Genomic DNA, 12,429 nt, shown 5'->3' with positions numbered 1-12,429 from the left:
CTTTTTAACGTGGGTCTCGCAAGGGATAAACCACAGGCCGAGGGTCTTTGAGATGACCTGTTGCCAGTGGCAACAATCTAGCGCTCTCCGGACTCGGTGCTCGATCACCAGGACTGGGTTTCCCCCGGTCGTGGCGCTGAGGGAACAGGCCGGCGCGTTCCATCTCTCTCTTCTTCTCGGCTCTCGGCTAGTCGTGTCTGTCCCGCGCTCTAAGTGTTGTTTTCACGGAGGCAAGATGGCTGCGGCGGTGGCCGGGGCCGCCTTACTGGGCAAGGGGCTGGACATCAGCCTGGCGGCACTGCAGCGGCACGACCCCTACATCTGCAGCATCGTAGACGTGGCCAGCCAGGTGGCGCTCTACACTTTCGGGCACCGAGCCAATGAGTGGGTGAGGAACCGAGTGTCATCGCGGGGTGGTGGGTGGTGGTGGTGGTGAAATGGGGCAGAGATGGAATAAAGCACCTGCCACTTTAAATCAACCAGCGCCATCCTTGCGCCGTAAATTCTGTAGTGCAGGGGCGGCTGGTCTGGCGAAATCGTTCTTAAAGCGTCTGCGCAGATGAAACTTGGTGGGAGACACTTTCCCTGGCTTTTTAACTTGTTCTTCCGCTCATGCGCTTCAAGCGGCTGATGCATGACTGCAGCCTGGGCAAACAGGGCGGAAGGGGAGGATGGACGAGTAAACCATGACATCTAGACATAGCTGCCAACTTTTTTTAAGGGAAATTCCCTTATTCCGAATAGGATTCCTCGCAAGAAAAGGGGAAAGTTGACAGCTATGCATCTAGAGCAGGTCGATACCGAGCTTGCTTGCATTTATAGGACTAACCTCATAAGCCGCTCCGAGCCCGGCCTTGGCTGGGGAGGGCGGGGTATAAATAAAAAATTATTATTATTATTATTATAATGAGTTTACCTGGAGAGGACAGTAATATTGGAGATGCTTGGGGAGAAACTAAGGCTGCAGTCCTGGTGTCCTATACTCACTTGGGATTAATTCCCGTTGAAATTAATGTGGCCTACTTCTGAGTACAGTGGTACCTCAGGTTACATACGCTTCCCGTTACATACGCTTCAGGTTACAGACTCTGCTAACCCAGAAATCGTGCTTCAGGTTAAGAACTTTGCTTCAGGATGAGAACAGAAATCGTGCTCTGGTGGCGCAGCGGCAGCAGCTGGAGGCGCCCTTAGCTAAAGTGGTGCTTCAGGTTAAGAACAGTTTCAGGTTAAGAACGGACCTCCGGAACAAATTAAGTATTTAACCCGAGGTACCACTGTACTGTATAGGCTTGTGCTTAGCTGGGACTGTACCCCAGTGAACACAGTGGGGCTTACTTATGGGTATACAGTACATTGACAGGATTGCATTGTTTATCTACTTTTAATTAGTGTTTGACCAGATCTAAGAGAAACAGCTACTTGGGCCAGCATGCTCAAAATGCAGTGTGCACTGCTGCTGCTGCTGCTTCTCCCCTGGGCTGGCTGCTTGGTTTGGTGCTAGTAGGTACTAGACTGAGACAAGCAGCTCCTTGAAGCAACAGCTCCTTGGGCCACTGTGCCCATCAAAGGGTGTGCAAAGCTGCAGTAGCTGCCACCTTTGTCTCCTCAAGCTGCCTGGCTATGATCGCCCAGTTTAGCACAGCAAAGACTAGACCCAGGTGCAGCTCCCTGGCCAGCATGCCCAACAAAAGCAGCTTGCAGTGGTGCCAGACAGGCCAGTGCAGAGGGCAGGGGGTAGCTGGGTACATTTGTCCTGAGCTTTGGAGGGCTACGCTGGCTTGGGTCCTCCACCAGAGGCCTGCTGGACTTACACTGTCTTACCAAGAATGTGCCTCCCAGCCGACCGGGGACTTAATGGGTGAAACGGCCATGGGTGAAGCACCCATGCCTGTGGACCTGCGTTACTGCATACTAGTGTGTAGTGTCAGATCAGATTTGGTGCCCCTACTTCAGTGGCACATCTTATGAAAAAGGCTCCTTCCCTGGGCCTCAGACAAGCTTTGCATGGGCCTGGTGCCAGACGTCTCTTCATGCTCTGTAGACTGGCTGCTTAGTTTAGTGAAGGCACAGAAACACAGCTCTGGTTGTCCTGGAAGTTCAGAGTTTTCTTTTTTTAAAGGAGGTTGGCCAGAATGATGCCTGGGCAGTATACTGGACAGTAGCATATTACGTGTTGGCAGTGAGACCTTATGGAAGCGTGAGCCCTCAGCAATTTACTAGCCATGCAGACTCCTGATGCCAGCCCTGCTGTAGCCATGGTACAGTATATGTTTAGAGCCTAGATTGCATGAAAATGGAGTTTCACATTATCCAAAAATACAGAGATAATCTTGCTTTATTTTCTACTCAGTGTCTGCTCTTGCTTCAGCCACAGTAGGGCAATTTGTATAAAGTGTCTAATATGACCCTGGCAAACAGGATTGTTAGTTTAGGAAAGGAGGCATTTTCTACCCCAAAATGGGAAAGCAGCTGTGTTATGACAAATGAGCTGGCATCTGGGCTTAATTCTTCATTGAAAAGGCTTGTTTCATATGTTATGTTTCTAGTGCATATATACAGAGCACATGTTAAAAGGGGGTGGGGGGGAATACTGTAAATGTGTGCTTAGAAAAATGTATACAGTGATTTAAAAGACGTGCACACACCAGAAAGCCAGTGCTCAATTGATCCTTTACAATCACATTTCATCACCTGTAACATTTGAAACAGCCCCCAATTTTGTCTGCTTATGTTTTGCACTAATTCACTTAGGTGGCTTTTATTCTGTCTTTAAAATTATGCATTTTTAATTGATTTTAGGAAAAGACTGATGTGGAAGGAACACTGTTTGTTTACACAAGGTGGGAATTTTATTAATTTTAATATCAGTGTTTTAAATTCACACCATTCTCATACTACAAAAAAGAAGCACAGAAAAGTGATATCATTGACTGGATCAAGAGGTACAAGTTTTTGAATTGCATGAAACTCTTCATCACTTATGAAGGTTGAAAACATATATTGGAAATTAAAGATACTTGGTCTGATGTTAACATGATAAGTGTAGAATTATTATTTTTTAAATACTGTAGATTGATGAACCTTGATGAAGAGAATGACTCCCCATACCTTTCTCCTAAGATAATAAGGCAGTGAAAAACTTATAACAAGGTGTAAGGAGGAGGTTTCTGTGCAGACTAAACAAAGTATCAGGCAAATATTTCCGATGTCAAAGTTTTATGATACCGCACCCTCTTTTAAACTTACTAGATCTTCCTTACAAATAATATTTAGAACCTTCCTCTATATTTCTTATATTTTGAAAAAAAATGGACTAAATAATAATAAAAATAAGAACAATGTGAAACACAAGCTTGCTACTAATAGTAGTAATAAATTGTAAAGCGCTGAAAACCCTGTAAGGAAGGTCAGTACAGTCGTACCTTGGCTTTTGAAGAGCTTAGTTCTTGAAAGTTTTGGCTCCCGAATTCCGCAAACCCAGAAGTGACTGTTTTGATTTGCGAACTATTTTTGGAAGCCGAACGGCCAATGGGGCTTCCACAGCTTCCAATTGGCTGCAGGAGCTTCCTGCAGCCAATCAGAAGCCACGCTTTGGTTTCCGAACATTTTGGAAGTCGAATGGACTTTATTGTGTTGTTATTCTTGTATAGCCTAAAGGCAGTTGAGACCAAGAAAACAGTGGCTTGCCTACAGAGTAATACCTGGCAAGTTGATTCCAGAGATTTGAACCGAATATTTTCCAGTTCAAATTCATACATTCCACAATTCAGACTGTTAAAAACCACTTCAGACTGTCAAAAAGTAAAATGAGGAACAGAGATAAGAGAGTATTTTTCTGCATCTATTTCTGGAAACCATTTTATAAAGACAGTTTTATTTATAACCTGCTGGTGCTGCAAGTTAGGGGAGAAATAAATGTGTTTTTTTAAAATGTTGAAGGTAAGCCTTCTGTTAGGAATAAAAGTAAAATGAACTGAACAAACGAATCTTAAAATTCTCTGATTATCATCATGTTTGCAGCTTTCTATCACTTCCACCCTTTGTTTCATTTTCTGTCACCTCCCTTCCTGTAATGCACATTCCTAGTGGCTTCAGGGTACAGAGACCTCCTTGGAGGACTACCAAACTTGGAATGTCTCCCACACATTAAGCCAGTGTCTTTTCACTGGTATCAAACACAGTTCAAAATTGGAACATTCTACATGTACCCATTTTAATAACCATGTGTTGAAAAGGTTTAAAAAGGCAAAGGTTAAAAATGGGAATGAAGGCCCTCTGTTTAGCGAATTTCCTTAGTGTGCCCATTCTTGCCTCATCATAAAAAAGAAGTTATAATGTAAAGAGTCCAACTAATACGACACTGTTAAAGTGGAGCAGGCCTCTGATGGTTAAAGTGTACGTTTGGGCACAGTGCTTTGTATGCACAAGAGATTCAGATATTTTTAAAAACTGTTCTTTCATATATTAGTTTTTAACTAGCTGAGCTCTTGTTAGGAGCACTGTTGCTGAGCCCTCACAAACTGTTATCTTTTGTATTTAAATAATAATAAGGTAACTGCAGGTAAACTGCAGAAGCAGTGAATTAAAATAAGATATGTAAATTTCTAAAGTAGTAGAGGAGGATATTGATTATAACAGTGAGAGGGTGCCGTTCTAAGAGGAAGAGGTGTCTGACCTGTACTGAAGTTGGTAAAAAAATAAAAATGCTGCCCCCCTCCCAAAGCCAAGTCTTTTCTTAGGCTTTCAGATACTTTAGTAAAAATTATAGCCATACCTGTAGAACAAAGTGTTTTAAAATATAATTTCATTCAGTTATTTTTCATTGACTGTGGAGGGCTTTATTTCTGATCGTTTTTCAGATCAGCTTCACCGAAGTATGGATTCACTATTATGAATAGGCTGAGTATGGAAAATCGGACAGAACCCATAACTAAAGATCTGGATTTCCAGTTACAGGACCCTTTTCTGCTTTACAGAAATGCCAGATGTGAGTAACACTTTCGTGCATTAACTAAACTCATTCTTGGGGTTGAAATATGCTTCTTCCAAGCTGCTTCTTGAAAATCTCTGTGGAAATTTTCAAAACTTGAAAAAGTAGTTTTAAAGTTTCTTACTTTTCAAGAAAGCAGTTGAAAATCCTGGATTGGCTGCACTAGTGAGGTCTCCAAGGGAAACTCCATATCCAGCTATTCCTTGAAGAGGCTTGCAAAGAATTGATCAGTGGCACTTCAAAGCACTGCAGAGGGTTATTTGCAAGCTCCCAGGATGGTGCTTTGGTGTCCTGACTTTTGCTAGGACTTCAAAATGCTCCATCATTTGATGTCATTGTGATGTCAGGTGACAGCTGTGAGAGATAGGGTATATAAGGATACGGCCCGTAGCCAGATCCAGTTCTCCACCCCTGTTGTATAGCAAGTTCCTGGGTTCTCTAGCCCAAGCAAGAAATGGATATGTTCAGACAGGTGGGCTCAGTAACTCCCATTGAGATATGTGATAAGCAGCAAGGGCTTATTGAGCAAGGGCTTAATCAGTGATGCTGATATCTTTCTAGTGGTCTCAGTTTATAGGTATTTGTTTGAAGGATTTTTACTCTGCTCTTCAGCTGATAAAGGTTCCCACTTGTCCTGAAGGATGACTGTGTTGCCTTGGCTGCCTTCTAACACTGACGAGGCTGGATGCCTCAGGCTGCTGATTTTAGATGTCACAAAAGGGTATCAAATTGTTAGTTATTCTAATTACTATTATTATTATCAGTAGTAGTAGTAGCCACATATTTTTACTGCCAGGAAAAGGTTCTGATGGGATTTTCTGCCTCGGGTGCCAAAATAACTTTGCTGGCCTTGGGTACTAGGCCCTCTGATTTGTCGGGGAGTATGAGGTGCAATTTATTCCTCCTCAGGATGGAAAATGTCTTGAGCCAGCCTTTATCGTGACAATGAAATTTTGTTAGTACACCAGCCATGTGTCTTATCCACCAACCCAACCTACAGAATAGTCTGCATGAGTCATGAGCAGGATTGCCAAAATAATGAGACAAGCGCTATTTTAGAACCCCATGGTGGGAAAAGCAGTGACAGGGGCATTTGGGCGGAGAAGAAGCAGGGAGTGGAAAGAGTATATACTCCCCCCCCCCGCTTCAAATTTCCCTGTCCCATGCCTGCCTGCCTGCCTTTTAATGTGGCATTAGGGCTCGTTTAAACAACATTTGCATGTAATTTGTAGTTAGTAGTTCTTTATGTAACACTAGCATCTAGCAACCCTGAACAGCTTGTAGTTCTGTTGTGCTTTCACAAATGCATATTAATAAACAATCCATCTGCCTAAGAGATTACAGCATTCTCTAGGTTTTAAATACCAAATTAGACTCATAGGCATAACAAACACTTGAAGAGGATGAGAAAAGCTGAGTTGTTTTCTGTTGTGTTTGTACACATATGGGTTACCCACACCATATAGTGATATCAAGGACTGATTTTTCTCTTCCAGTTTACATGTTGGCCTTGAGGAAATGTGGTGTCCCAAGAACTCTTTAGAATGCAGGGATTCTGTACACTTGGAAATTGGAGCACTTTTGGACATGGGACCAATGCAGATGCAATCTTTATGCTCCCTCTTTCCCATAATTGAATGCCCGTGGGAATGCATGATTTGCCCTCCACAAATCTCCTCTCCTCTCTTGGGCACAAATGCTACCCTTGCTCTTAATCATGGTTAAAGGAATTAAGCACTAATCATAAACAGGGATCAGCCTGGATTTGAAACCATACAGCGAAGGTAGTCATATAAATAAGCCCATAAGTTATTGACCTGTTGCAGCTGGCACAGGAAGGATGGAGAGCAGTAGCAGACAGCATGGTGGAACGGCACTTCTCATCCGACCTGTCAGTTGCATTGCTGCTGCTTACAGGAAGTAGAGGGGGAGGGACAAAGTCCATTGTTGGAGACAAATCTGGCATTCCTGCTGGTGAATTTGCAACACACTGAACTGGCTTCCACCTCGCCTCCTCGCCTCTACCTCCCTGTAAGCATTGGTGATGTGACCAACTGGAGGTCGAGTCAGTGACCATAACCATGCTGACCTCAACTGATGAAGAGCTCTGCCCCACTTGCAGTAGCTTGATGTGTGTGTCAAAGGGTAGTGCTTAAATACAAGGCTGTTTGTTTGTTTGTTTGTTTGTTTGTTTGTTGTTTGTTTGTTGTTGGAGTAGACGACAGCATATTAAAACAGCAAACTATTCAGCAAAATAAAGTGACATGCCTTAAGTCAATTAGTGAGCAAAATAATATAAGACAGCAACATTGCATCACAGGAGGGCCAGAGAAAATCCTCCTCCAAAGCTAGAGAAATAAAGGCATACTGTCACCAATTCTCTATCTTAATCATGGGTAGAAACCTGACATACAATGAGAAATAAAAAATAAAGAAACAGAAAGCTAGTGTTCCCAAACTAGAATAATACAGAGTGCTCTTGACACCACCCCTTGCTAACTATTAGTATCACAACACAAAGACTCTTAACTTTCTGCACTGCTTCCTGTCCCAGCCATCCCATATTTAAATAGCAAAAGGAAAAAGAGAGAAGTTTGTGCCTCTCTTTGTCTTTAGGGACACCTGCAATGCATTTTGAACCATTACTTAACCTTCGTCTCCTCCTTACATCATGCCAGTGGCTATTGCAGCACTGTTCCTTCCTATGCTGCTGAACTAATGCGAGAATCCCTGGGCCACATCAGAAGAGCTTGTTTTGCGCCTCCTCCCCATGCTAGTGTTATCCCAGATTCCAGAGAGTGCAGCTGCTTATGGTGTTTCCTCCCTCGCCCCTTTCTATGCAAAGCTGGGCTTTGCCTGAAAACCAAAGGCCATAATGCCTCCATCACAAGTGAATTTATAAGATATTAACACCAATAGTTGAGAGTGATTGAAAAGGAAAGAGGAGTAATGTTTGCCAGCTTTGTAAAACAAGCCCTCAAAAGTTACTAGCCTTCAAACATTTTTACAAGTGTGCTGGGGGCTAACAGAGGCAGAAGAGAGAGGCACATTTCTGCTGCGCTCTTTCAGCTGCCTGTTTCGTTTCACATTAAATGCAGAGGAAGGACAGAGGGCTCCATCCCTCCTTTCCCAGTCTGCTCACTTCCTTGTATGGAATTCCTGGTTGCCGATGGCTACTGAACTGATTCTTAAATGCAAGGCTGGGCTAAGGCATGTGAGACTTGGCTCAAATTAAGCTCTTATCTGCATAGCTTGACATTACTGTTGTTCTGACTAAGCGTGCACATGTGCTGTTGCCATGGATAATCTTGGTGTCTTTTTCTGGAGCATGCAAGATCAAGGCTGAGAACAAAATAACTGCTACAGTTGTTGAAGAACAAGAAGTAGAAAATTCCTTCCCCTCCTTGTTCAGTAAAAAGCATTCATTTCTGTTCCTCTTGCTTGCCATCCGGGTAGGAACCCTGGACATTGTGACACCCTTAACCAGCCAACATCAGCAGTGGTTTCTGTCTACCATGTCATCTGTTCCTCTCAAATCTTCAGTCTTCTCTAGATTTCATTAGAGTGGACTATGAATAGTTGTTATAGCAAGTCTCGTTATAAAAAAATAGGAAACAAAATGTTTTGAAGTAAAAGTATGATCCATCTGAGCTGAACTACTTTTTAAAGTCCCATTTGATTTCAGTAGGACAAAACTAGCCATGCATTGAACTTCCCCCCTGAGATCAACGGGACTTGAAAGTGCTTGATTTTAGCTCAAAGTGCCCTGGGTGCAAAATGTGATTGATAATTGAACCTGTTCACATCTCCATACCCACTGGATACTTGCTAAAATACGCTGACTATTCTAGTTCATCCTCACATAATGGCCCAGTTCAGAATATATTATCTCAGCTCCTTTGCTCCTCCCTTCGTGGCATGAGCCAGGAAGTATCTAATTAACTACAGTGTTCATTTTTGTCTAAACCAGGGGTTGTCATCCTGGTCCCTACTGCTCACTAGTGGGCATTTCAGGATTCTGGGTGGGTGGTAGGGGGTTCTATGGCACAAGCTGAATCCTCCTTCCATTGAGCACTGGTGGACGTAAAGGAAATTTTACCATCAAGAAAGATGCACTAGTGGGCGGTAGGTATAAAAAGGTTGACTACCCCTAGTCTAAACTATGGCTGCCAGCTGTGTCTGAACTCTAAATTTCCAGCTTTGGAACAAGCTGGGATCTATAGTTGAAGATGCTGACTTATTCCAAAGCTGGCAACCATAGTTTCCCAGTATAGATGAAACGTGAAATTGTGGTTAATTGCAGACTTTCTGGGTAGATGGTTGGCACTGTGAAGGAGCAAAGGGTCCGTTTGCATGGGCAAAAGGCTTGTTCATATCTTGTCTTAATAAGCCACAATATGATGGTCCAAACACAACTCTGCTTTTAAATACTTAAAATAATTGTTTGCTATTTTTCTTAAACTGGGTGCTTTCCCCTCCCTACCCCTCCAGTTCAAAAGTAGTTCTATTCCAGGGGTAAATACGCTTCATAACCTCAGCTGTAATCAGGCGTAGATTCAATAATAGTTATTTGCTTGGACTAGCTAACTATAGCCTAGAAGCAAAATTAGTGCTTACTGTAAGAAAATTACCTCTTTATGCCCTTCCATTAAATTGGCTAGTACTTATATTCTTCAAATAACATTTTTTCTGTTGTATATTATTTTGAATAACATATTTTTGTATACATTTTAGCCCTGGTTAAACTATTCTGTGTAATATAAAAATGAGCACTTGATATGTTCAAGCATAATTCTAGCAATAACAGAACTTTGAAAGTCAAATAGGAGGACTAAATGAAACCCTTTGAAGTGTGCTGATAACTTCAACTTTGCTTATGCAGTATTTGAGGTCAGTTTGGTTTCATTATACATGTGTATCTGTAGGTATCAAATGAAACAGAGATCTGTTAGTAATGGCAAGGGACAGAACTTTTGCTCCTGGGAAGTAAAATACTTCCATGCTGTAAAGAGAAATATTATAGTGTGGGTTACTAGTATATAATTTCCCTGAACAGGAACTTTACTTCAACTGTGTTGTGCAAACAATTACATATTGTTACAGTAGACTATCACAGAACTGTAAGTTGAAAAGTTCCAAAAGGTCTTCTAGATTAGTGGCTTACATATTCAGTAAAAATTACATTATGGGTCTTATGGGCAGAAATAAACTGAGATGACATTGCAAGGCAAATTGAATAATGTGACATCAAACTGTTACAACAGTGCGCTCAGCCTTTTCTATTATGCCGGTCTAAAAACCAGTTTTGCTACTTGTTGGTCTGACAGCAAACTTTTCCCTCTGGTATAGAAACATAGATTTATAAATGTGTGCTTTTAGAGAAGGAAGACCTATTTCAGTTTTAAGTCATGCACCAGGTGTACTATGTATTTTTATGTATAGACCGTCATATGACATATCATATTTCATAGGGTGGCTTAGCACTAGAAGAAGCTCCTGATAATCTTCTGAGGAGCCTATTTTCCCCTAGAACACATATTTAAAGCTGCTGGTATAGAACCACTTTCCTTCTCTGAGGTAGAACTGTATACAAAGCAAACAATATCCACATTATACTCATTGCCTATAGATTTCTTGGTACTCTAGTACAAGTCTTCTCCATTGGATGTCTTACCTAAACATTCAGTACATTTTGACCTAGGCTCCCAGCACTTGTTGGAGAACCATTGATAGATCATTCTGATACACCAAAAATACTAATTCATTACAGTATCCATTTTCATTAATATTCAGTATTGTATCAGAGCAAAACTATGCCATGTGAGAAGAGGTGGAATGAAGTGCTTAAGATAACAATGCTATGCAGATTGTCAACAGCTGGTGCTGATTTTGCAATGGTTCTCCACTCTCTGAGGTAAAATCTGAGGGGTGGTATGATAGGCACTTTTTGAGTTTTCTCCTAGTATGGATGGTTCCGAATTCATAAAAAGACTAATGCAGTACACTGTACAGTGCCAGAGGTTCCCTTTCTGGATTTCAAAACATAGACAGTACAGTTTAGTCTGGACATACTTTGTTGAGAAAATATGGCCAACTGTGGCCATATTGGACATTTCTTTGAGATAAGATAGGCCTTTCCAAGTACAGTAGACTGGACAGTTTTATTTGAAAAAGGAGACATTTGAAGTGGCTTACTGTTCTTGTTCCATACTGTTATTATATACCCATTATGAGAGGTTCTGTATTCTGATTTTGTGCAAACATTTAAAAGTAATCAAAATTATTTGTGACCATGTACTGAGTAATTTTGAAAAATGAGAAATTAGAAAACAAAAATCTCTGACACAGTGAGCATTTGGAAACCAGTCTTGTTATCACAGTTTTAAGAAGCTAGACGTCAGTTCTCTGCCAAATTATGTAGGCATATTTATTTCTGAAACTGCCTGTCTCTGTAAGTACTCTGGGAATTCTCAGTTCTAAAGACCTTTCTTATAAATTTAGAAATAGAATTTTAGAATATTTCACCTGCAGATACCAAAATATTCACTCTATTTTTTCAGATATCATAAAATACAGTTATCTTTTCATTGAGTTTTGTATGTCATGTTGCTATGGGTCCTTACCTCCAGGTGTGATGTAGAAGCAACTGAGTTGGGTTTCATGGACCATCTTGCCAGTATACTTCACTCCAGGCTCCCCTGGGTGGTGCGTAGGAAGTGGACGATAAGCTGTAGTTGCTTGCCGAACAATGGTCTGAAACATCCTGTTCTTCAAAATGAATTTTCACAGTCCAAACGGATAGATGGCAAAAGTGAACTCTTTGCGTGGCAGTGACAATTTCATTAGAAGTATTCAAACCTAGTAGCTGGAAAATTTGCAAAAATTGTACATTTTTGTTAAAACTCCCAAAGGCAGCCCGAAGGAAACCACTTTACAATCTGAGCGATATCTTGTCTGTCGCTCCTTGTTTTTTTCAGTTCTTCCCAGTCTTTTTCTTGCGGTCTGTGCCTTGTGCTTGCTTAAAATCCTTCTCCTCTGTTAGTTTTACAGGGAAAACTTGGACTGAGAAGTGAGGATAATGGGCTCCATCTGCCTGTCAGTTCATCACCTCCCTGAGTCATAGAGGTCTCTGGTTTTCATACATCACCACCACTGTCTCTGATAATGTACCCTTGTATTTGGAGGAATATGTCTTTCTAAAGGGGTTCTTGGACTTTCTGGACTTCACCCAGAGAGAAATTTTCATCAAATGAATGAATTACATTTTTTTTTAATGAGAACCAGGCCAATAGAGTTACAAAACGGTGCTACACACGAGTCTTATGCAATGCATGTTTGATGCATATTTTGCAGTGCGTGTCTAGATCCTTTCATCTATATGCAATGTGATAAAGTGCCTGTTTCAGTGCCAGCCCTGAAAACTAGCCTTCTAACATTTT

The 12,429-nt window shown here is 41.6% G+C and overlaps 1 protein-coding gene across 5 annotated transcripts in view; it reads left to right on the top strand.

Moving 5' to 3' along the window:
• Window positions 1–12,429, top strand: part of DCP1B (decapping mRNA 1B) — a 37,942-nt gene continuing 25,513 nt past the window's right edge. Inside the window, exons 1-4 of one of the 5 annotated variants that reach the window (XM_083572345.1) lie at window positions 1–384; window positions 2,120–2,258; window positions 2,800–2,840; window positions 4,860–4,987. In XM_083572345.1, the coding sequence (XP_083428471.1) occupies window positions 2,223–2,258; window positions 2,800–2,840; window positions 4,860–4,987 (205 nt within the window). In that variant the 5' untranslated portion in view covers window positions 1–384; window positions 2,120–2,222. Of the gene's footprint in view, window positions 389–653; window positions 794–2,119; window positions 2,259–2,799; window positions 2,841–4,859; window positions 4,988–12,429 lie in introns of those variants that run through there. The other 4 variants (XM_083572344.1, XM_083572343.1, XM_083572346.1 and 1 more) reach the window with 4 other exon arrangements.

The sequence above is a fragment of the Podarcis filfolensis genome, assembly GCF_964270895.1.
Source record: "Podarcis filfolensis genome assembly, chromosome: 10".
NCBI lineage: Eukaryota > Metazoa > Chordata > Lepidosauria > Squamata > Lacertidae > Podarcis > Podarcis filfolensis.
Note: the sequence above shows the minus strand (reverse complement) of the source record. Positions and strands in the feature narration are given on the sequence as shown.